This window comes from Chroicocephalus ridibundus, chromosome 3, assembly GCF_963924245.1.
Source record: "Chroicocephalus ridibundus chromosome 3, bChrRid1.1, whole genome shotgun sequence".
NCBI lineage: Eukaryota > Metazoa > Chordata > Aves > Charadriiformes > Laridae > Chroicocephalus > Chroicocephalus ridibundus.
In genome coordinates this window covers 49,715,651-49,739,516 of record NC_086286.1, presented here as the reverse complement: position 1 = coordinate 49,739,516, position 23,866 = coordinate 49,715,651, and the positions used below count along the sequence as shown (strand labels likewise).

General features: G+C 50.1%; 1 protein-coding gene across 3 annotated transcripts; it reads right to left on the bottom strand.

The window, feature by feature from the left end:
- Positions 1-10,817: 10,817 nt before the first annotated feature.
- On the bottom strand, positions 10,818-23,521 carry DLL1 (delta like canonical Notch ligand 1). 3 transcript variants are annotated; one of them, XM_063329102.1, is made up of 11 exons: positions 18,252-18,814; positions 17,731-18,042; positions 17,428-17,488; positions 16,898-17,155; positions 14,361-14,421; positions 13,751-13,881; positions 13,441-13,610; positions 13,076-13,292; positions 11,568-12,360; positions 11,344-11,458; positions 10,818-10,951 (listed from the first exon to the last, which is right to left on the bottom strand). In XM_063329102.1, the coding sequence occupies exons 1-11, from the start codon at positions 18,309-18,311 to the stop codon at positions 10,946-10,948; spliced, it is 2,184 nt and encodes a 727-aa protein (XP_063185172.1). In that variant the 5' UTR covers positions 18,312-18,814; the 3' UTR covers positions 10,818-10,945. The 3 variants fall into 3 exon arrangements, with proteins under 3 accessions (XP_063185172.1, XP_063185170.1, XP_063185169.1); XM_063329100.1 differs by lacking the exon at positions 10,818-10,951 and adding an exon at positions 23,459-23,521 and having other exon boundaries at positions 11,078-11,458; positions 18,252-18,542; XM_063329099.1 differs by lacking the exon at positions 10,818-10,951 and adding an exon at positions 19,010-19,647 and having other exon boundaries at positions 11,078-11,458; positions 18,252-18,542.
- Positions 23,522-23,866: the final 345 nt, after the last annotated feature.

The following is a 23,866-nucleotide window of genomic DNA, read 5'->3' as shown; positions in this document are numbered from 1 at the left end:
TGCAGCGAGTGGCACTGCTCCGCCTGGAACATCACTCAGTGGTACCCCCGTGCACAGTGCAGAACAGGGGCTGGTTTATCCTTATAGCCCATAAGCTAATGGCCCTTGCCACCTATGCCAATAAGGACCATTACCTTCTGCCTAACCAAAACGTTCTTCTCTTCCCCTCATATTTACAATTATATCTGCTTTTCTCTTCAACCTGACACACCTAACTGGTGCTGTACAAAATAGTGCTGTGTTCTTCCCCAGTGATGGCTCCGTTGCAAAGTTTGTTTTCTTTATATGAGCAAAGATAATTAAGGGGCTCAGTACATGGAAGTCATAGCATGATAGTGTTACTTTTAACATTATCTTCAGATGAATGAAAAACCAAGATCAGATGAAGATAACTCAGAGTTACTGAAAACTCCCAGACAGCGGGGAAGCAACTCTCAACTCTTCGCTTCAGCTCTCTGTCTAAACCAGAACAAATTTCTGTGTTTATTTAATACTGCATCTTGTCTTTGGTGATTGTTTTAAGCAGTCACTTTAAAAGAAAGAGGCAAAGATTTTCAATGAAAAATAAGGACAGCAACTAGCCTTGGAAGAGTATGTAACACAAGACATGTCCCAGGTATGATAATGTTATCCTTCAGTATATAAAGGCTTGTATTCTATTACTTGTGGTCTCTAATGTAACTGTAGAGATCCTCACTATTGATATGAACAACAGTGCTTTTCTAAAGCATGCTAAGCTCATGAAATGACTTCAAAGTTGTTCATAGGCTCTGAATTCCACTGGTGAACTGTAAGTGGTGGTTTCAAGTCCTCTTATTTCGGCCTTTTCCAGCAAGCAAGTAGGAGAAGCCAATTCACTGTTCCATGTTATGTTCCATGTTATGTTCCACCTTTACTTACCCTTTAGTAAGGAAACCCTAGCATTTTATCATGACATGGAAGCCTTTCCATATGCCTCATCACCTCCACTGTTAATCTCTGCAGTCCATTCAGTTTTGAGCCTACCTGTTTTGAAATGGGAACTGACTGTGGCTTTCTGACCATTTTAGGATACAGGAAGGTGGGTCTCTAGACTACTGGAAAGGCAGTCTTGGGTGACCTAGATTTCTGTAAGAAGTCCTGGCTCCATCTGAGTCAATACCAGCATTGCCATTGACTTTGAAGGGGCCAGGATAGCAGCCCCTGTGCCTTCATTTTTGTGCTGAAAAATGGGATATCATGGTACTTGCCATTGTTTCTGAAGTGGGTTTAGATGTATATAAAAATTAAATTATTAAATACAAAATAATTATAATTATTACTGCATTTTCCATATTGTTTTCCATCACACTATTTTGTTTGCTTCTCTGATGGCCCGAAGGCACAGAGCAGATGTTTTCACTGAGCTGTCCTCAATGACTTTTAAATTACTTCATCATTGAAAAATGGCAACAGTGCCAGTCTTTCTTGTAACATTCAATCTCATCATCCCTCATATGCTTACAAAAAGACAAGTTCAGGGCCAAATATACATGGCATTGGAACCACTGTCTCCAGTTCAGGCAGACAACAAGAGGGAAATGGAGAGGTAAAGAGAGAAAAAAACAACAGGAAGAGTGAGAGAGCAGAAGATGGGAATGAACAGAATGAAAGAAAGGAAAGAAAGAGAGGAAAGAAAGAAAGCTTATTTGTGCAATTGAAACGCATTTATATTTTGGATTTTCCTCAACTATTAATGGCCTGAAACTCAATTATTAATTTAGCTTGATTCTTGAATCTGTTCTGCCTTAGAAATAATGGGGAAGCTCTTTATTAGAAAAAGGAAAAAACATTCCTCAAATATCTGACAATGAAGCATTACTGAAAACTTCTGATTCCCCCAACAGAAAACCTATTTAAAAAAAGACAAGTCATTAATCAGTAACAGCTGCTCCCAGCACCTGTTATTTATTCCCGTCATTAACACTTCCTTTAGCATTTCTGACAGAAATGGGTATCTTTTCCATCTGAACACCCTGCGCTCTGTGAAACACCCCCAGAACTCAGTGGCTGTATTTGATCAACAAGGTGTCTTTATGGCTTCCCCCAACATGGTGTCGCAGCTTTTCTTTTTCACTTGTGGGTTCTTTCTTTATTCTAAACATAGGTTTAAAAAGCCCTGAACATCCCATATCTTTTCCTGAATACTTGTGCAGCCTCTAGTCTTTGGTATGCCCTGGTTAATTGGCCACAGGGGCAGGGGCATGCAGTGATTGTGGGGTGTGTACAGGTGCCAAAGGATTACCAACCATCACGTCCCCCCTATGCCCAATTCTCACGGAGGCAAATGGGAACTCAGAGGGCTTACAAGCTGGGATTTCAGTGCTACAGGTGGTGTAATGTTTCTGTGTCAGTTTTGTCTTCTGTCGGAGCCTCCATCTCCCTGCTCAGAGCAAGCCCAGCCAGGGTCCCCTGCAGAGCTGGCGAGGAGGTTCCTCACCCACCTTCCCCCCCCAGCATGTCTAGGTGACCACCACTCCCCCAGCTCCCCACCACCATCTGGAGGAGGGGGTATCCCCGGGCAAAATGATGCCCAGGTTTACTTACCTCTTCCCGCAACACCCCCTGGCTGCCTCTTGCCCCTTCCTTTCCCAGTGCAGGAGGCACCCAAACCTGTTCTCACATAGCAGAAGAAAACAGGGGAGATCAAACAGTGATGAGCATCATTTAGAGGCACTTTTCCTTTATATCCATTACCTGTAAGCTCCCAGTGCCAAAGCTTGGTGTGGGAAGTCCTGCTTTCCACCATCATCCAAAACCCTCCTGTACACGCGCAAAAGTGAGCTCTGAAAGTCCAACTGGCTCTGGCAATCCTAGTTTGAAAACCTTACGGTAAATGCCAAGGTATAATATAAAAGTCATGTAGACGTGGTGCTTAGGGACATGATTTAGTGGTGGTCTTGACAGTGTTAGGTTTACAGTTGGACTTGATGATCTTAAGAGTCTTTTCCAACCTACATGATTCTATGATTCAATGATTCTATATTTATGCACATAGTTAAACACAGCAGCAGTGAAGAAATGCAAGCATACTGCTTTGCTTTTCCTGCTTGTTCCCCACACTCACAAAAAGCATTGCTGCTTTTCGTTTCCTTTTTCTTTTTCCAGTTCTCTCTTTTTCATTAATAAGTATCCGTCAAATCTGTTTCATGCTTATTCACAGTTTAAACATTGAGATTTGTAGTGGTTTCCTACCACCGTTAGATAATGTTTTTCATCTGAAAGCCGCTGCTTTCATTTAGGACTGGTGAAGTTCTGGCAACATTTCTGTTTGTTAGTCTTGGGGTTTATAACATTGTTTTAGTAAAAAGCGTGCATGGGGTTGGATTTAGGAGAACATTGTTTCTTTAATACAGATAGATAAAGAAAGCAGTGTATTGTATTTATCAAAAGGAAGTGTCAGCAGAACTTTATAGTCTGGTAATTAGATAACGCAGATAAGTCTGCTGAGTTTGTGTGCTCACAACTGCCATTCCAGATAACACTTCCTGAAGTCAATTAGAAGAACTTACACAACATCATACATTTTCCACTGTTCCTTTATTAAACTGATACAGAAAGAAAGGGAGAGAGAAAGGAAGAGAGAAAGAAGGATGGGAGGAAGGAAGGAAGGACGGAAAAGAAAGAAAGAAAGAAAGAAAGAGAGAAAGAGAGAAAGAGAGAAAGAAAGAAAGAAAGAAAGAAAGAAAGAAAGAAAGAAAGAAAGAAAGAAAGAAAGAAAGAAAGAAAGAAAGAAAGAAAGAAAGAAAGAAAGAAAGAAAGAAAGAAAGAAAGAAAGAAAGAAAGAAAATTAAGATGCACGCTACAAGCAGCATGATACGTAGTCATTCCATGTTATTTTTTGCTCTGAACAATCCAGCTCACTTTGAACCAGAGTGCTGGGCATCTGACTTTTCCAAAGACGCCCGCAATCACGGCAGCGGCAGCAGCAGCTGTGCCAAACCATCACCACTGTGGGTCAGTGGAGAATTCCACGGGCCCTTTGATTCAGACCAAGGTAAAACCAGACCCAAGCAAAGAGCTTACATTTTTCAGACAGGTGGCCTTTGTAAACACCCATGTTTGCATTTATGAAAAATCTTGTAAAGGAAAATCTCTTAGTGCCTTGATAAGAAAAGCACGCAAGTAATAGTCAAATTATCTTGGATGCGGAACTTGCATCCAAGTGTTGGAGGCCTGATTTTCCTATGTACAATTTTTATTTTAAATGTGGATGAGGTATTTTGACTCTATGCCTGATGAAAATGTTCTGAAGAGGTTTAATTTATTTATATTAGTGGTAAAGTATTAAACTTTTATGCTAGGAGTTCATATCACATAATGCTTTGTGCCTCATGTAATTAGTTGTTCTTGAGGATACCAGTTTTTCCTTGTGCAGTTTACCATTAAAAGTATTTTCTGACATATGGTCAAATCCTGAACTTTGCTTGTGTTAAGTACGACCTTCCTCAGGCCACTAAAGTGCTACTTAGGGCCTGAAAATGGGGTGAGAGGGGTGAACATCTTTAAAGATGTTCACATTCTAAAGCAAAATCAGAAGTATAATATACAACTTTTTAATGAGATAAAATTCCCAGATCAATTCTATTTTGGGTAAAAAAAAAAAATAAATAAGGAAGTTTTCAGCTAATTTGGTGTTTGTCGGGAAGCATGCATTTGTCATTTTGCTATCTTGCTTCACAAAGAAAGTGAAACTCATGAGAGCTTTTCAAAAGGGTGTTTCAGTTTACCATAGCTGAAAAACAGTTTCCTGACTGAAAATGTCCTTCATAAAAATACTGACATTCAAGTGTTGTAGAAAAATATAATTTTCTGCTAAGTAAAAATTCTGATTAGAAATTATCATCAGCCACCTCCAGCATGAACATCCTGGTAGTGGTGGGACCTGGATGCAGAAATGGCTCTGCAGCACGTATCCTCCCCGCACTAGGGGCTGGTCAGAGTTGTCTATCTCTCTGTCCTTTCCCACAGAAAGTGCTGTCCTTACAAAGTTCCAGTTTCGTGTTACGAAAGAGAACACAGGGCACCCCTGTCCTCATCCTTTCGCTGGCTCAGCCTTCAGCAGCCTGGGAAATCACCCTGTGGAAGACACACGCACTAACCAGCAATCCTGATCCTGCGCGGCTGTGAGCGCTCAAGCCTTGTCTGAACAGACACGTATTTTCTGAATTATACCTGTGTCTTTATAGCTGCACGGCCATGCTCTGGAGAACACGGTGGTATTAAGTTGCTTTTACTAGCGTGGTTTAGATATACAAAAAAAGGAAGGGAAGGTATCTGCACTGATGTATGTGACCTTTCTTTCAGTGTAGCTGCATCCACACTGGCTCTTCAGCTGGTATAGTTTTATATAATAAAATAATCACCCTGGTCATATATAACCCATGCATAGTGTGGACTTTAAAGTAAGCAATGCCAGGTTATATAGCTGCCCCAGCAGGTGATGTGACTCTGCACTGAGCTTCACGGTTATCCCCACAGCTGACACAGCATTCCTCGTCCAGGCCAAGGAGTAAGGCATTCCTGAAAATGGCACTAAGATGCTCTGGATACACCTGTGCTGAGAAATTAAGCAGCTCCTGGTCTCTGGAGTTCAATCATGTGTATAGTTGCATTGCTACAGTGGTCCCTGCCATGCTTTTGCCCCCACAGTTAGCAGCGTCCCAGGCTGTTCCCAGGCACAAAGCAGGAGCCGTTCCCCACAGGTGGTGTGGATGTAAGCAGTCGGTTCAGGACAGTAAGGCAGTTTAACACCATGGATGCAGACGGGTCCCTACTGACTGGATGCAGGGCCAGAGAGCAGCCCCAGCAGTGCTGAATTTATTGGTGCAGGAGATGAGGCCGTAGCAGCAGGAGAAAAGACCAGGATGTTTCTTCTGTTTCTTCCCTGTCACAAGGGTGCTGTGGCCTCCAGCCTCATCTCCCCCGCCTGCCTGCCCCGCTGACCAGGCAGCAGCCCCCGCACAGCAGTGGGTCTGTCGTCCACCTCTGCCTCACCACGAGCAGCAGGATTGGCCGCCACATTTTCACAACAGCAGGCCCCATGTTTCATCTGAAAATTTGCCTCGTAGTGCATATTGGGTCTTTTCCGGCCGGGCTCTTGATTTCTCTGACTTGCATAGTAGGTAGCAGAGACACAGGTCTTAACAGCCAGGTGAAAAAAGTGGCTCCCCAGGAGGGAAGAGAATGGAGAGTCTCCCCATTCATCTGACACAAGTAGATCTCCGGCATCATAACAGATCACTATTCAGTTTGGGATTTGGCCTACGAGAAGTAGTTCTCAGGTCATTTTCTATGAAATATATGACTTTGGATGTTACACCATAACAATAGGGAGGATTCCCATGGTCTGTCATCAGAGAATTCCCATCTGTATCATTCCTGCAGCTTTCCTGTTTGCCCCCCACAGTCCCAAGCCAAGTTTAACCTGTACCTCTACCTGCAAAATGGTTTTGCTGGAAGAGAGCCTGCTACAGCAGAGAGCCAGCTGCAGACGTTGGTTGCAGGTGCCGATCTGTGAGAGGAGGCTGATGGCACTGTGGTCCCCCCACATTAACACAGCCGCGAGTGGCATCCTTTCTGGCCCATGGGCACGCAGCTGCATCACGTTCCCCCTGCACAGCGCTGCACACACGCTTCTACCACCGCAGCTGCATCCATCCCCCCCCGCCAGTCTGTCTCCTTGCTGCCAGTGCAGGGTTTACGTATCCTCTCTGAGATGATGGATGTGTCAATTGTGACAGGGGTCTTTATTCCATGCAAGAATCTCCAAGCGCTTTACAAAAATAGCTCGCCACCTCGCAGACAAGCACTCTGACATGCAGAGATAGGAAATAGCCTTACTTGCCTTGGAGGGTATTTTAACATTCCCCACCACTGCAGCATCCTCTCAGAAGCACAGATGACCTTCTCCCTCTTAGCACAACCAGGAGGCCCCCATTTTCCTAAGGCCCTGGAAAGATTAAGTGACACAGGTCCAAGGTTGCACAGGAAGTCTGGAGGGAGCACTGGAAATAGAAGGGGGCCCTCCTGAGTCCCTCCGCAGTGCCTTGACCACAAGACCATCCTTCCTCTCCCAAGGTTACACATCTAGTCTGCGGCCGAGACAGGAATAGTACCCAAGTTTCCTGACGCCCAAAGCCGTCCTCCCGCACTGTGTGCACAGTAAGCACAAATATCAATTTAAAGCAACTTATAACCCCATGTCTTGCCATTAAACCCGAGACATGCCGTCTGAACCCAGAGCTTCTTACGTTTCGAAAGCTGTGACACGCCTCGCTTAAACAGACCCCTTGCACAGACAGGGCAGCTAATCCCTCCCTGCATCTAACCTCTCCTGCTCTCTCAGTGCCTTTGAGCCTCTGACGTGTCCTATCCATGCCAGCCCTGCAAAATACGTTGCTGATTGCCACAGAGAAACAGGTTTGCAGGCAGAGGCACAGGCTGAGGGGTGTCCTCTCCGCCCACTCTGTTGAGACCTGGCACCGAACAGGGCCAAGCCCTCCCTGGGCGGAGGGGAGGGGATGGTGCAGGTCGAGGTGGGGACATGAAGGGACGGTGCCACAGCGATGGCCTGAGGAGGGACCCCAGGCCCCCAAGGTCCTGGCATCGGGGGGATGAGCCAGCTAGACCGGGAATGGGCTTTCATGTCCCCTCCTGCAGGGACACGCGCAGCATCGGTGTGTGCAGCTTCCCCGGGGAGAGCTGGAGATGTGCTGTGTCAGGAGGGGCACGGTGCCACGTGTCCCTGCAGCTCGTTGGAGCCGTTCCATTAATTTTAATGGGCTTTGGATCAGGCCCTGAATTCTCAGCTGTCCTGGCTAAACGGCCTCCCCAGGCAGGCTTTCCTCTCGTTTTAGATCGAGGAGGCCTTTCGGAGACCCTGCTGACAGGCAGGTTCCTGCCGCTTTTTGGCAGCAGCGCTCCCAAACCCGGGCAAGCGCTGCCCTGGCAGGGCCAGGGAGGGCAGGCACCATGGCTGCCCCTCATCACAGCCTGCATCACCTGCACACACGGCTGGGCCTGCCGGGGCCACCCGCTCCCGCCCAAGCAAATGCATACAACACTTCCACCCCCTGCCCAGATCGTCCTCTTTTTTTTCCCAGAAAGGCCCTGGAACTAGAGGTGAGGAGCATGGATCCAGTGCTCCACACTACACACCTCAACCTGCTCCAGTCACCAAGAGTCCCAGTAAACGCACACACACTCAGGTTTTGGGGGACTTAGTATTCCTGTACAAGAAATAAATGCTACATGTGGTGGTAGCCCCAACACTGCTCAAGGCAGAAACAGAAGATGCCATTGGGCTCATATGCACAGCCATCATTTCAGAAGGTGCTTCAGAAGGACAAGACCATGCCCTTCTCTTTGCCCATAGTCCATTTTCCTTCGCTCATCAAGCTCAACACTTCTGGTAATTAGCACACTTGGACAAACTGAGCTTTCTGAAGCTGTTTTATTTTTAAGCGAAGTTAGGTAGACGCCAGTGCTGTGCCTCTTTACAAGAGCAAGGAGCTGTGTGCTTTTCCAGACCTTTATCTGACACCATATTAAAGTACTACTTGCTGCAGCTCTAAAGACCTGACATTACAGAGGCACTCAGCCATCAATGACCTTCCGTTAGTGATTGCTATTTCTACAGAAGCAGCATTAAGAGGGCCCAGCTGAGACCATGGCACTGACTGCGCAGTACGTCGTAAGAGACAAACCTGCTCCAAAAAGCTTGGGAAGAAGAGGAAACAGAGAGAAATAAAGTGATTTGCCCAAGGTTGAAGAGCAAGTCAGCAACGGAGGTGGCAATAAAACCTACCAAGGCTCACTTGTTTGCCTAATCTGTGAAATTATGTTGCTCTGAACACCTGGTGCCATACACACCTTCATGCCTCCTTTAATATATGATGCATTGACTGGTTATTGGCAGGTTGTTATGTTACTGCTCAGATTGAAAATGCTCTTCGGACCATCGCTGACACTCTGGTTTTTAATACCTCCCATCACTCTCCTCATGCAAACTCTCCCTAAAAAGACACTTTGGGATAAATGAAGAGGATTACCCTGGTGAGCCACTTCATGAGAAGTGAGTGAGTAGATCTTGTCTAAATTTTGGCTTAGCAAGGATCTGTAAGGGCGGACAAGCCCCTGCTGTCAGCGTGATTTTTCTATTGATCGCACACCAACTACAGTTCCAGTGGTTCACATACTTATGTACACTAAAACAAGGGGAGCACCTATATACTTTACAGTTATAGATCACCAGCTGCGATAATCGCTTGATCATATCTTCTAACCCATTCTTTGTGTTTAGGATTGCATCCCCCTCCCCTGAAGGGAATGAAAACAGCATATTTTCTTCAGGTCCCAGAAGACGCAGGAGGTGGCCCACAATGATTGGGGTGGGTTCAGCTTTAATGAATCAAAAAGTGAATTATTTATTTCCTAGATTTTCCTTTTCTTCCTGAAGCGGAAGAACACTTCTCCCATTTCTGTTTTAACATGCAGCACAACCTGAAGGAGAGCTAGTTGGGGCAAGTTAAACTGGGGAAATTGCCTGAGCATTCGGGGCCAAGCCAGGGGATGGGATCACACCCTGCCCCAGTATGAAGGCAGCAGGGACCAGGGGCAGAGTTGAAACCAGAGGTGCAACTAATACTTCAGGCAGGTATCACAGACAGGAAAGCTGTGGCCACCAGTCAATTCAGTGTCACCCTTTCCCAGGGAGGAAAGTGCCATCCCCCGGCAGGTGTGACTGGGGGACCTCACAACCCATGGGTGTGCAGCAAAGGCCTGAGCCGGGGGGCCCTTGCTGACATGCCCTGAGTGTCCCAGACTCCCCTGGGCTCCAGGCAAGTGAGAGAAATGAAGAGCTGAGTCACGACAAGCCCCGTGTCTGGATTGCAATGCACTGCGCTCATGTTGCTCTTCCTCGGGAAGTGATGCCGAATGTGTTTATATATACACAGTCCAACATGACTGAGCAAACATTACTCGAGGTTTTGACCGGCACTTGCATTTGGGGTAAGAGTGAGTACAACCATGCACTCAACAGTTCAGAAGCTTAGGAGGGGAAAGAGTCCGGGGGGGGTCTACACAGAACAAGTTGTTCCCCAGTCTTTGTGATAGGTCTCAGACCTACTCCATCCACCCATGAGCCCACAGAAGCCTGTCAGATGCCTGGCTGCAAGGTTCAGTCAGTTTATCATTGGTAACAAAATAAACATAGCACTCTGATCATCATTAATAATATTTATTTTGGAAAAATATTTTAAAAATGAATTTCTTCATTAACAAAACGGTAAAAAAAACTCAAATAACATTTGCACAATATTCCATAAATACATTTATATACAAAAAAATATAGTCACATAGACCCGAAGTGCCTTTGTACATATTTACCAAAAAATTTAAATTATAAAAAAAATGAACATCACAAAATACTCAAGCTTTACAATTATCATGAAAATATTTTTACAGATTCAAAAAAATAACACACTTTTTCTCACCTAGTAAAAACACATTTTAGTATCAAAAAAGACAATAAAGGCAGTGTTTGTGTCTCTAATTCAAGAAAAGACTGGCTCATAAGAATCCAAAATATACACTTCAGGCAGTGCATGCTTCTTATGTAGTAATTAAGTCCATTCATTTAAATATATATAGAAAAGCAACTGACCATAGTGCAATGATAAAATTCGTAAAAGGCAGTGCAACAGTAATCCTTGAACACAGACCCTTGCCTGGTGTCCATCTGGTTTCTTTATTTTGCAGTCACTTTGCTAACTTCAGTAGAGAACCAGCTCAAGCCTGAATTTAGTTTCTCAGCAGCAGTCAGTGAAGGAATCTATCTCCCATTCCTCTTTCAGCAGCATTCATCGGGGCACGTCTCCTCTGAAATTGTTCTGAACAACCACCTTGCCATATCGCCTCTGGTTTACACCTGGTGAGAGAAAACATGAGCAGAGATCAGGAGAGGTTAACGGAAAGTAAGAAGAGGGCTATAAAGCTGCAGAGGGTTGGGACTCTCTCTTTACACCAGGCAAGAACGGGCTCTCCATGAAGGACACTAAGGGGTAAGTCTGCAGACCACAACCACACTATCATTGTACCCTTGTGTGCAAAGCTCATCGTACCCATAACTGCCAGTGCAGCAAGTCACTGAGCTTGTCTTTACAGTATCCACAGCACGACAAGCTCGAGCTGGCTGGATTTCAGCAGGTACAAATCACCGCGGCACCAAGGAAAACAGTTTAGCTGCCCTGACGTGTGTTAGGTGAGGGTCGCGCATCGAGACTTTTCTCTGCTGCTCCAACTGCCAGGCAGTATACTAACCTCAGTTGCTATGATGCACTCATCTTTCTCTTCTGATATGACATACACCGACTGGTACTTTGTGTCCTTTGACGTGGAATATACTGAATCTGGTCGTTTTCTTTCAGAAGTATCACTATGGAGGACAAAAAAGAGACAACATAGGTCACATGGCTGTTGCTTAATGCTACACACACACACCCTTCAGAGTCAAGCTGCCCCCCGCGCTTGGATGTGAGAGATACCTCTTTAGTTGTACTGCACTTTTCTCCTCTGCCTCTGAATCATACGTTTCACACTTGGCTTCACATTTGCTGTGCTCCTCTTTAACAGAGTCCTCATTCTTGAGTTCATGCACCAAATTGTAATCCACTGATGGGTATCTGACTTTGTAGCCATTTTTATCAGAGTTATCGCTGTGAAAGTCTACTTTCTTGTTTGTGTTTTTAATCTGAGTGGCACCAATGACACTTATGGAAATGTCCTTCTCGCGCTGGCAGTTCGCTAGGTTGTTCATGGTCTCCGTCTCGCTCCTGCAGGCATCAGGCTGGTGGTGCCTCTTCTGCACCCTGAGCCTGACGCAGACGACCACAGCTGCACACCCCAGCAGCAGCATGAGCACCAGAATAATCCCGGCGCAGACAGCGATCCAGGGGAACTGGGCGTTCTGGCCTTCCGTGTACTTCTCGGTGAAGTCAACAATGACCGGTCCCTGAGGCGGCTCGGGGAGCAAAAACTGGCAGTTGAGCCCGCCGTACCCCCGGGCGCACTCACAGACATAGCGGTTGTTTCTTTCGTGGCAGGTGGCCCCGTTGTGGCAAGGGTTGTGTTCACATCTGCTCACCGGGGTGCTGCAGTTCTTCCCATTGTATCCCGGGGGGCAGGTGCAGGAATAGTCATTGACGCCATCCTGGCAGGTCCCTCCATTGACGCAGGGAAAGGAGGCGCAGTCGTCCACGTTATCATCACAGTGTCTCCCAGTGAAGCCAGCCTGGCACTGGCATATGTAAGAGTTCCCCAGATCGACGCACTGGGCTCCTGCAAGACATCAAAGGGGATGAGCACCGAGTGGTGGACAGGCAGACCCGACAGCCTCCCACCTGTTGCTCTCAGGACAACCATCGCAACCGGCAGCTGAGAAAAGTTTTCTTTTTGAGAGGTTAGCTCAACCTTTGACAAGCCCACTCCACCATAAAAAGTATGGGGTTTTTTTAAGGAAGATATTTGTTAATCAGTTCTATTTTTCATTCTCCATCCTATTCCCTTTTTGACATTTCACTCAGCTTGGACAACAAAGCTAGTCCAGATCAGGTTAATACCACAACCTCATGTTACAGAGTTTGAGTGATGATGAATAAGGAGGACTGCAGTAAAGAAAGTCTTCACTAGTTTATTCAAAACAGGAAGATTACTGTTACCAGATTGCTAGTAATAATATTTAGCACTCGTATGGCATTTTGCATCCACAGACCTCAAAGAGTCTTTGCAGAACATTTTTAAATACAATCCTCCACGTTTTTATGCATGAAGCTTCAGGCCAAGTTACCTGGCCACAGTCACGCCTTGAGAAAATGCAATCTGCAGCAGTGGCCCAAACCACACCATTACTTTTTAAGTACAGTTCCTCCACCAAGTCAACTATTGACATCACATAGACCATGATTGATCAGTGGGCCTTGCTATGAACAGACCAGAAGCCAAAGTAACTGGATGGTCTCATTTTAGAAGCTCACTGTAGCATCTTTGGCCTTACCATTAGCACAAGGGCTGGAACTGCAGTAATCGATTTTCTTTTCACAGTTGAACCCAGAATAACCCAGTGGGCAGCGGCAGCTGTATCCCCCATCAGGGTTGTCAGTGCATCTCCCACCATTGAAGCATGGTCCATCAGCACAAGTCATTGCGCTCAGCTCACAGTTTTTACCATAGAAGCCCGGGGGGCAGGTACAGGAATAGCTGTTCTCGAGATCCTGGGGGGAAGAAATGAGAAACGGTCAAAATATTTATCTGAAGTTGCTTTGAAATCCAAAAAAGGATTTTGGAAAAAAAAATAAATCAGTAAAACTGACATTGACTCCACCCTTGTGGTTTCAAATGGCACAAGCAACTCAAACTTACAGTGCAGCTTCCACCATTCTTGCAAGGGTTGGCGTCACATTCATTGATTTCAATCTCACAGTTGGAGCCTGTGTACCCGGGTCGGCAAGAACAAGTGTAGCTCCCCTGACCAGTGTTGGTGCATGTGGCACCGTTCTTGCAGGGCTTGTGGTGGGTGCAGTAGTTCAGGTCTGCAAAAGATTTTTTTTAAAAAAGAGGGCGGTCAAGGTACTTGCTACTTTGCAAGGCTAGCACAGGGTGGGTGAGCTGGAAATAGCCGCTTGCTTTCTGCGTTTTAAAACAGACGCTCAGACAAGGACTGAGAACTCACCCTGGTTGCAGAAAAGGCCACCCCAGCCTTCCTGGCAGTTGCACTGCCACGGCTGCTGACAGGTACCGTGAAGGCAGCCTGGGTATCGGATGCACTCATCACAATATCGCCCCTGCCAACCCACTCTGCATCTGAAAAAAAAAACCAACAACAAAGTCTCGTCAGATTTAGACTTCTCACAGTTGGAAACCCTATCGCAAACTCTGCAAACACACTGATGCCAGGGATCAAGTTTCCTAAAAGCCCTCAGTGATCCTTCATGTGAGAAAGTCACCGAGTCCAACCGTAGCATCAGCTTTCATCGGTCCCAGCTATTTCTTCCACTTCCTTAGATAGAGCCGTGGTTCCAGGTAGTTAATTTGTTTACTCTAGTAACAAACAGCTAAACCTTACACACAGCACTGTAAACTCATTAGGTTAATATTAATGGCACTGATGTTTGACTTGTAGATTTATACTTTGATCTGGCATCACCTGGATTTCTCAAATTACCATCTAATATGAAGAAAGGCATTTAAACCGACCCTTCCAATGACCAATGGTTTACTTAACACCAGAGCATCAACGTTAAAGACAAAGAAGGGAGCAGGAGGCGAGCTGGAAAACTTACTTGCATTCCCCAGGTTTGTCGCAAAAGCCGTGTTGCTCATCACATCCAGGCAAACAAATCGCTGTAAACAAACCAAGCAGAGAGAGACATCAGCGCTGGGGCCCCGAGCGCTTCCCTTTTACAAGTCCGATCCCGAGAGCACCTTGCGGGTGGGGAGCGAGCCCTTTTTACTAGGTCGGGGCAGTTAAGCGCAGCTGAGTTAATCTCTGGAGTCTGCAGGAGTATTGATCTCGCCCCGTAACTGGGCACTTTACTTATCGCCAGGGATGAGCATTCTTCTTAATACAGTTGCACACAGACAAAAGAGGGCTCACAATTGCTCCCTTCCCCACAGCCCCTCACCCCCCCACCCCCCCTTCCCTTCCCAGTGAGGGTCAGAAGTCCTTTTTTCCAATTCTATGCACACAGCTCCACCTCTTAATATCCCCCGAAAGTGTGTGTGCAGATAAGAGTGGACAGCTGGTGTGCAGGGTGCCAGTGCAAGACAGCTGCTCTATTGTCTATTCTCTCCCAGCAGCTGCCCCACTGCAACAATACCCCGGCCCCGGAGCCAATGGGGCCGGCGGCCGGCGGCCGGGCAGCCTATCCCTGCCCACAGCTAATCTATGGCACGCGCGTGATTTCGCTGCAAAAAAACTTTTTTTTTTTTCTTATTCAAATAAATAAGTCTAAAGTTCTTCCTCCCTCCTTCCCCCCACAGCCCCCCGCCTCTCCATCCTGCTCCGAAAAGGGGCGGGCGGGTGGGTGCAGCCCTGGTAAAAGAGGTAAGCGGGCCAGCGGGAGGGAGGATGAGGGAAGGGAAAAAAGGGACTTCTGCTCATTACTTCGCCTGGTTATGGAACTCATTAAGCAGGCACTGCAAAGTTTTAATTCAACAAAGCCAGCCAGAGACAATGGCATGTGAGGGGAAGGGGAGGGGGGGAAGAAAAAGAAAGAAAGAATCGGCGCTGATAATCAGATCGCCTCCAAGTTGGAAAGAATGGAGCTGGGGGCAAGGCGACGGGAAGCAATCTGCGACTGGCAGCTCCGCTCGCTAACGGCAAAACATTCTTTTTGCATGCACACATAAACACATCTCCCCTGCCTAGTAGGTTTGCCTCGCTGTTATAAGCTTTTTTTTTCTGAGAGGGAAAGCAGAGCGAAGAGCGTACGTAACAAGTCAAGAAAGACGGACAGCCTTCTACTTTGCTATGGGAAGAGCAGCGATGTACAGGCATCCAAAAGTGCTGACAGCCCCAAAAGAGCTCATTATCAAAATGCTTCCTTTTTCCCCACCCCTTGACACAACTGGGCTAGGCACTTTTGATCATGGGAAAGGTTGTAGTTCCTATTTAAAACACTATCAAAGGAAATGCGAGCCCCTCTGCCTGCTGTTTATTGTGCAACATTGTACCATGAACTGCTAAAAGCATCCTAGCAGTCACTAACAGTCTGAATAATCAATCTGGGGTCATTTGGTAGCAGCTCAGCTGAGACCACAGTGTAGGTGGGCTTTAAGAAAAACAAAAACACAAGAAGAAGAAAACCAAGAGGCTGCTTTGTAGCCTGTAACTGTTTTCTCCCTGCCTGCCTGGCACTTTGATGACTGGGGAGGAGCACTCACCCAGTTCGTCATCTGCCAGCTACTTCAGATCCGTGTCTACACACAAACAGAGAATGCCATCACATGCTGCTGCAGGAGCAATGTGTGCATGTTTGGGTGTACACCGCTATGGATCTACAAAGGGCAGTAATCTTGTACAAGGCTGGAGGCATCTGACATCTCTGACCATCCTCTCTCTGATCTGCTTACTGTCCCAGCTTTTCCTGCTGTATCAACACACCCCATTCCTCAACAACTTCAAGCTCAGGTGTACTTTAAAACTCATGTCCTTCACTACTTTATTAGTGGTAATGATCTTGACAATGGCACAGAAGAGAGATGGGGAAGAAGCTGAATGTTCTTGTGGAACAATCTCTGTTACTGGCAGTTTATGAGTACCCCAAATGAGAAACATACGGTCTAGAGGCCACAAAGAATTATCTTGTACCTCCCAATACTTTTCTCAGTGTAAGGTGGCAAGACATCAGACCATAATGAGCCTACCAATAGGCCTGCCACATGGATGCTGCCAAAGCCTAGCTCCCTCTCCTGAAGCCGTGCATCATGTAGATGATGATATCAATATACTCTGTTTGAAGGGGTGGCTAGGTATAAAAAGCAGTCCCGATGTATTTTAATAAATCCTCAAGCAACTACTGAACATTTTTCTATCAGATTTGATGTGTACAGCAAATGAGTAAAGAGTGTAATGTTGACACTGACATTTTATTAGCTTGAGAAGGGGCTGTCTGCGTTAAGTTTCTCTGGCAATGCTGAAGACCTCCTGTCCCTGACATCAGTAAAGCTTGTACACAGCACCAGACCTCCACCCACTGTAGTTCCCCCTCTCCCATGGGGCCTGATGTCAGAGAAACGTGTGTCATCCCCCCTCCCCGAGAGCTCAGGGGACACTGCTGCAACCGGGGCCCAAGGAGACAAGAAGGTGGACACTTACGCTCAGTGCAGTACTGGCCTTTCCAGCCCGGGTTGCAGACTTTCTCGCCACGCTCTCCGCAAGTGAAGTGACCAAAGGCATCATCCCGGGGGCGACAGAAGACAGAGCAGCCTTCTCCGTAGTAGTGCTCATCGCACACGAAGCGATAGGAGTACTTGAGGTCAGTGCGGCCACTGCTGTGCAGGTCCTGGGACCACTCTTCACCCACCGCCAAGTGCCTCTGGGTGGCCAGGCGGCTGATGAGGCGCTCGGGGTTTTCTGTATGAAAGTGGAGAGGGGAAGTGTTGTCAGAGAGCCCGAAGCCAGCAGGGGTGTAGGGAGATGCTCAACGGGGGATTTCTGGTGGGACGGGAACCACAGGGACAGGATGATAGGGCTGTGTGCCAACAGGTTGGCCTCTCTTCCCATGGTCTCCCAAAGAGGAGCAGGGATGGGATGGGGCAAACACACTGCACACTGCAGAGAGAGGGGCTGAGTGGGGCCACGGGGTTGGGTTTATTCCGGGGAAGGGTCTGTTTCAGGACAGTTACCTGTGGTGAGGTCGTCAGGTGAGTCCGTATGCAGAGCCTCGATGATGAGCGAGAAGGTGCCCTGGGGAAAGAAGGAGCAGAGACAACCCCCCGGGAGAGCGTGAGAGTGGGCAGGGCCGGGAGGCAGCTCCCCCAGCCCTCCAGGGGTTAGTCATACACACATTCCCCCAAGAGACCCTCGGGGGCTTGGCGGCCCCTCAGGTGGGCGTTCGCCCGGCTGGGGCGGCTGGAGGGTGTGGGATGGGATGGGACAGGACGGGTCGAGGGTCGCCCCCCCACAACCCTTGCTGCTCCCCCACTTACGGGCCAGGTGAAGCCGAAGGGGAAGCGGATGGGGTTGCTGAAGGCGGGGTCGGCGCCGCCCGCGCCGTCGGGGACGCTGAAGGAGTTGGCGCCGAGGACGGGGGTGATGGCGCTGCCGTAGGTGCAGGGCGGCTCGGGGGAGACGCTGGCCTGGTAGTGCTTGAGGCAGACGCGGAAGAAGGTCTTGCAGTCGCACTGCTGGAGCCCGCCGCCGCCGGGGCCGCCCCCGCGGCAGCAGTTGCGGTTGCTGAGCAGCCCCTTCTTATTGACAAACTCCTGCAGCTTCAGCTCGAAGACCCCGGAGCAGCCGACCTGCGGGGAGGGGACAGCGGCCGTCAGCCCGCCGGGCAGCCCGCTCCCCCGGCCCGCCGGGCGTCCGCGGGACTGACACCCCCCTCCCCGAGCCCCCTCCCTGCTTCTCCCGGCTGCAACAGGCAGCGACAGTCCCCGGCACCCCCGCGGGACCCCCAGGTGCAGGGACCACCGCAGGTCTTTCTGCCCCCAACGCCGCGGGCACTTACCTGGCAGTGGCTCAGCAGCACCGAGAGGAGGGCGAGCGTCAGCAGAAACCGACCTCCCATTTTGGAGGGGCAGCTCTGGTGCCCTCGCTTTCCTCCCCCTTGTCTTCTCGTCCGAGGGGAAAGGGGAAAGTGTCTCTCGGGGGAAGAGAAAAAACACAGCGGCCAAAGCCGCTCGCCCCAGCAGAGCTGGAAGAGTTAGTGTCACGGTCTCCTTCTTTCAGGAGTGTCTCTGACTTTTTTTTTCTCCCTCTGTCGATGCCTTTAGGTGTAGCCTGTCGGCGACTGACAGCTCTTTCGGATGGCAAAAGGAAAAAGAAAGGGAAAAAAGAAAAAAAAGAAGGAAAAAAAAAAAAGAAAAGGTTAAGATTAATCTGCTAAACTCTTTTTCTTTCCCAATCCACGGTGCTCCTCCTTTTCTCCAGGAACAAAAACTTAAAAAAAAAAAAATAAAAGCAACTTAATTCCCAACAGAGGCAGAGAAAAGGCTTCCCAAGGAAGATTAAAAATCGTCGATCTGGCAATCCCTGCAGAGGCAGCGGCGGACGCGGCGGCAGCGGCGATAATTCCCGGTGCGGTGAGATGCGGGAGCGGCTCTGCGCGGCTCTGCGCGGCTGCGCTCGCCCTGCGCACGTCGGGGCTGGTGGGTGTCAAACGGCAGCGGCGGCGGGCAGGTCACGTCGGAGCCTTGATCCCCTTTCTTTTCCCTTTTTTTTTTTTTGCAAAAGAAGCGAAGCTCTCTTCCCTTGTTGTGGGCTTACTTTTGTTTTTAGAGGAATCCCAGCCAACAAAAATAAGCTCGTGTCTCAATAGCGGCGCACTGAGCGTGTCCGGGTGTGCTCCGACGGGGGAGGGGGGTGCCTGCTCTGCTCTGCCCTGCCCTGCCCTGCTCCGCTCCGCTCCGCGGCTCGGCGGCTCTCTCCGAGGGTGAAGCGCTAAGGATCTGCCTCTCCTTGGGCGCCTGCCTCCCTTATATCCCGCCGGCCGCCTGCATGCCTAATGAGATGCAAATGAGCAGCCCCCCAATCTGGCTAGAGCTGTCACAAAGGAGCCACTTTTCCAAACCCTCCTCTCAATGGATCGCCAAATGGTCAGTGAGCTGTAAAATGTGCAACCCTCCTCCCCCTCCCCTCCGCGCTCACAAAACGTGCTCATTTACATTCCTGCAAATTTGGTAACCGCAAGAATCCCCCTTCTGCTCCGGGGAGAGGGTAACACCCCCTCTGCACCGGGGAGAAGGCAGCGCAACACGCTCCGGCGAGAAAACAACCCCGGGGACGGCGGTCTGTAATTACCTCTTGAAACGTGCAAAAGCAACCGCCGTGCCCCCCAAAAAAGTGACTCGGTGATCATGACCACTTCCAAGGGGCATCTTCGGCTTTAAAGGGACGAGGGAGGTGGGAGCCAGCGAGCCACAACAAGGGGAATCCGATCCCTTGAAATTCACACCGCGTTTCCCCTTGGCGTAACCGGGATAACTGGGGAAGGGGGGGGATGAATTTGCGCGCACCGAGCCGGGACTCGCCCTTCCCTCGGCTCTCCTTGCCGCGCTCATCCCGCCGGCGGAGGGAAGCGGGGTCCCCGGGGGTCCCGGCGGAGGGAAGCGGGGGGGGTGTCCCCGGGGGTCCCGGCGGCGGGGCAGGGCGCGGGCGGGTTCGCGGAGGGGACCCGTGGAGGGGACCCGTGTGCGGGGCTCCGCGGGTCCCGTCCCCGCCACCACCGCTGCCGGAGAGAGTCACCCGCTCCGCCCGGGTCCCGCACCGCTCTATGATTATTATCATCATCACCAGCAACCTCTCCCTCTCTCTCTCTCTCTCTTTTTTTTTTTCCTCCTTCAGTTTAGTAAAAAGTGAGTTTGGTGTGTGTCGTTCGCGTGGCTGTCATTAAGGCCGTTTGTTATTGTGTGAGGGCTGAATCAGTTAGCTCTTTGTGCTCTCAGCTGTATGGTAATGTAGACAGCACCTGCTCCCTGCACAATGCGAGGGAGAGAAAGAGCTCCCCTCGGCGCACGCTACTGCCTCTACAACAATGTCCGCACATTTTTTAAAGAAATCCCTTCCAGCACTTCCCCCCTCCGTAAAGAAAAAAAAAAAATCCACCACCACAACCCAATTTTACACCAACCGTCACCTTATTATTTTTTTTTACATATCCATCAGACACTAGAACTTTTGTTTTGATCTTAAAAACATGGAAAGGAGTTTACTGGTGCGGTGAAAGAGGGATAGAGATGATTACCATTTGAGCAGTTCCTTAATGATGGATGGAAGCGGGGGATAAAAGTTGGAGGCTGACTCTGGCATGTCACTCGAAGCGGGGTTTTCCACTTTGTTCGGGCCCTCTGTTTAAACACCTTCGGTAGGCGCAGGCGGATTCATTAGGATGCAAGGTGTAACTGTCTCTGTAAATGTCATTTTAATTGTAACAGATCATTTCAGCACAGATTAAGCTTGTGTGCGAAAGGAGAGGATTTGGCTACAATAACCTCACTGTAGGTATGCCGTGCTAAAAGCCTTATTATGGCGACTTTATTGGGTTGAAACGTGCATTTGCATGGCAAAATGTGACTTTCATTGAAGCAGATGTCTAGATCACAAATTATCTTACAATGCGCTAGGAAAAAAAAATCTTAAAGACTTCTTAAAGTAAAAGCATTGGGTAATACCAATTAAAAGAAAATCACTAATGAGTTCATTCAGCCCAGCACTTCTTGACTGTTCCAAGACTGTGGCTGCCCACGTTCATTTACTGGGGACTTGTGGCACCTACCCCAAATCCAGGCAGGTACCCTCGGTACTTAAACAAGCATCCAGACTGTAGCAACGTTTCGCCACTCAACGTGTGCGTTCTTTACATCTACTTTTGGTCGAACGAGCCACCTACATCCAGGTACTCTTCTTCTCCCTGCCCCTCGACGCTTAAGCGAAAGCTTAAATGTACAGGAATGTGTGGGGGTTTAGTATTTTTTTTTACCCCGGAGTTATCTCTGGGCAGAGAGGGGAGCAGCGATCCCGCATGCACGGTGCGAGGGCGCAGGGAAGGCGGCCGGGGAGGGAGCGGAGCGGGCGGCGGGTCCCCGGAGGACTGGCCGCCCCCCCGCCCCGGAGGTGCCCGGCCTCTGCGGCGGGGAGCGGGGAAGCGGGGGCGGGGGGGACCGCCCCGCAGCCACCCCGGGTTTAACTGTACATTACTTTTGCCACCTAGCGTCAACATCTTTTCAAGTGGCTTGCCGCTGCTTCGCAAACTTTGATTCGGCGTTACCCTCGGGAAACGGAGAAAGAGGCGGGGGAGAAATCATTTCGTATCGGGTTTACTAAGCGAGTGGGTCGGGGGGCGGGGGGGGGCAATATATGTCTTGAAATTTGGGGGTAGCCCGTGGGTGGAGGCGAGAAGTGATATATCACCGCGGATCTTTTAATCTACGAGAGACAGAAAGTTGGTCCGTGAGCATCCCCTTGCTTAAAAAACTGGAAATAAAAAGTTACACGCGCGAGGGCTTTAACCTAGCGATAGGGAGAGAAAAAAAAAAAAAAAGACCCGAAAAAACTTGCCCCCAAATCCTTAACAACCCCCCTTCGGTACCGGGTATTTGTTAAATTGACGTGGCACAGATTTCTCGATTACCGCTGCTGAGCGTGACTGAAAGGCGCCGTGAGAGCCGGCAGGATCCTGCCCACGGCGCTCATTCTTCTCCGGCTTAATTTATGCCACGCGATTCTGTATTGGGGAAATCAAGCAGAAAGCTCCTTTTTCTGCTTTTTTCCCCCCTCTCCCTCTCTCTTTCAGATGCTGGGCTAACGGGGAGACTGTTTAACTTAAGTGTTTCTATAGGAGGCTGTTGTAGTTTAACTCCTGCCCACCAGTAGCTGAGGCGAACAAAGGAGGGACTCGAGGTCTAACTATTCATCCATTCTCTGCACTTTAATTTTCATTGATTTCGAAGACAAGGGGAGCCCTTAGGGATTCTCGCTGAAGGGGGATGACACGCCTTTAGACGCGATCAGCCCCCCAGCCAGCCATCTGCTCCCAACCAAATGGCGCTTTTTCGCTCCCAACCGCGTGTCTCCGCACCGCGCTCGCCCGCCGCCCCCCGCCGCCCCCCGCGCCCGCCCCCGCGCTGCTCACCGCGCCCGCGCACCGGGCCCCACCGCCCCCGACGGGCGCCCGCGCCCGCTCCCGCCCGACGCTCTGCCCACCCCGACGGGGCGAGCCGGCGGCGGGACGCACCCCCCCGGGGGCGGGCGCTGTGCCCGGGACCCCGCCGGGGCGCGGCGGCGACCCCGCACGGCCGGGACGCGGCGGGCCCTGTCCCGCCTGCCAGCGGCTTGCCGGAGCTGGTGGGGTATTGTGCTCCCCCCTCCCTCGCCCCTAATTGATACCCTTCCCGCAACGCCGCCCTCCCCCGCCGCTCCTGCCCCGGCGAGGATTTACGGTCCCGCCGCGCAGCAGCGCGGCCGAGAGCTCCCCATCAGCCGCCAGATGATGGGAAAAGTCACTTCAAAGCGGGGGGGGGCTGTTAATTAGGGCGACGCGCTGCCATCGCTGGCGCGCAACCCTGAATTTTCCCGGGACGGCCGGCTCCGGGCATATGGCGAACGGTGCGTCGGCGGAGGGACGTGTACGTGTGTAGCTATGTGTAGCCGAGTGTGCATAATATTTTAATTAGGTCTATAGTCCCTACGGAGGTATGTGTTCGCGGCTGCCCCTCCGCCGCAGCCCTCCCCGCAGGCCCCCTTCACCTGTCCGTGCGGGATGGGATGGCTTGGGATGGGATGAGAAGGAGATGGGAAGGGGAGGGGAGGGCAATGCTGGGCGCCGCCGGGCCGGAGCTCTGGCTGCCCCGCTGGCCCCGGGCTCGGCGGCGTGACCGGGGTGCTGGCGGCTGCCCGGATCCCCGCCGCCGGGCGCCCCGACCCAAGGCGGGTGGGCGGCGGGCGCGGAGGTGCCGGAGGGGCGCTCCGCCGCCCTTGCCGTGTGCGGGGAGGGGGATTAAGAAGTTTAGCGTGTAGGTTAGCCCAAAGTTGCAAAGGCATGTGCTGATTAGAATAAGAAAGGGCAGTCGCGTGGCTCAGCTGGCACACAGCGAGGCCAGATGATAGATAAGCAGCTCTGGGCCTTCCCTCCCCCCCAGCCCCCTTTTTCAAATCGCAAATCATCTGCTCCGGCCCTATCCTAGCCCCTCATTTTCATGACAATGGTTGTGTGTTTACCTGTGATCCTGGGACGGGGCATTCCTTTGTCTCCCGAGGAGATTACCGCAGCCAGCTGCTCTCCAACCCTTCCCTGGGCAAATCCCGAAGTGGCCCCTATATGTGTTTTACTGATTGCACACGAGGAGAAAGCGAGCCCCCCCCTCCCCCCCTCCCCGCCCCGCTCCCTTGCGCTTCTTGTTTGTTTGGGTTTGCTCCCTGGCTTGCTTCCGACGGGATTTTGCTTATGGGAAACTATGAGGGATAAAATTGGTCACTCGTGTGCGTAAACTGTCGCTGCTCCCAAAGTGAAGGGAAAGGCGAAGGGCTGCGTAGCCCTGCCAGGGAGCACACCGCCCGCCCGGAGGGCAGAGCCGCGGGGCCTTCCGGGGACGAGGGGCCCGGGGGAAGGAGGCTTCCCCCTGCCTT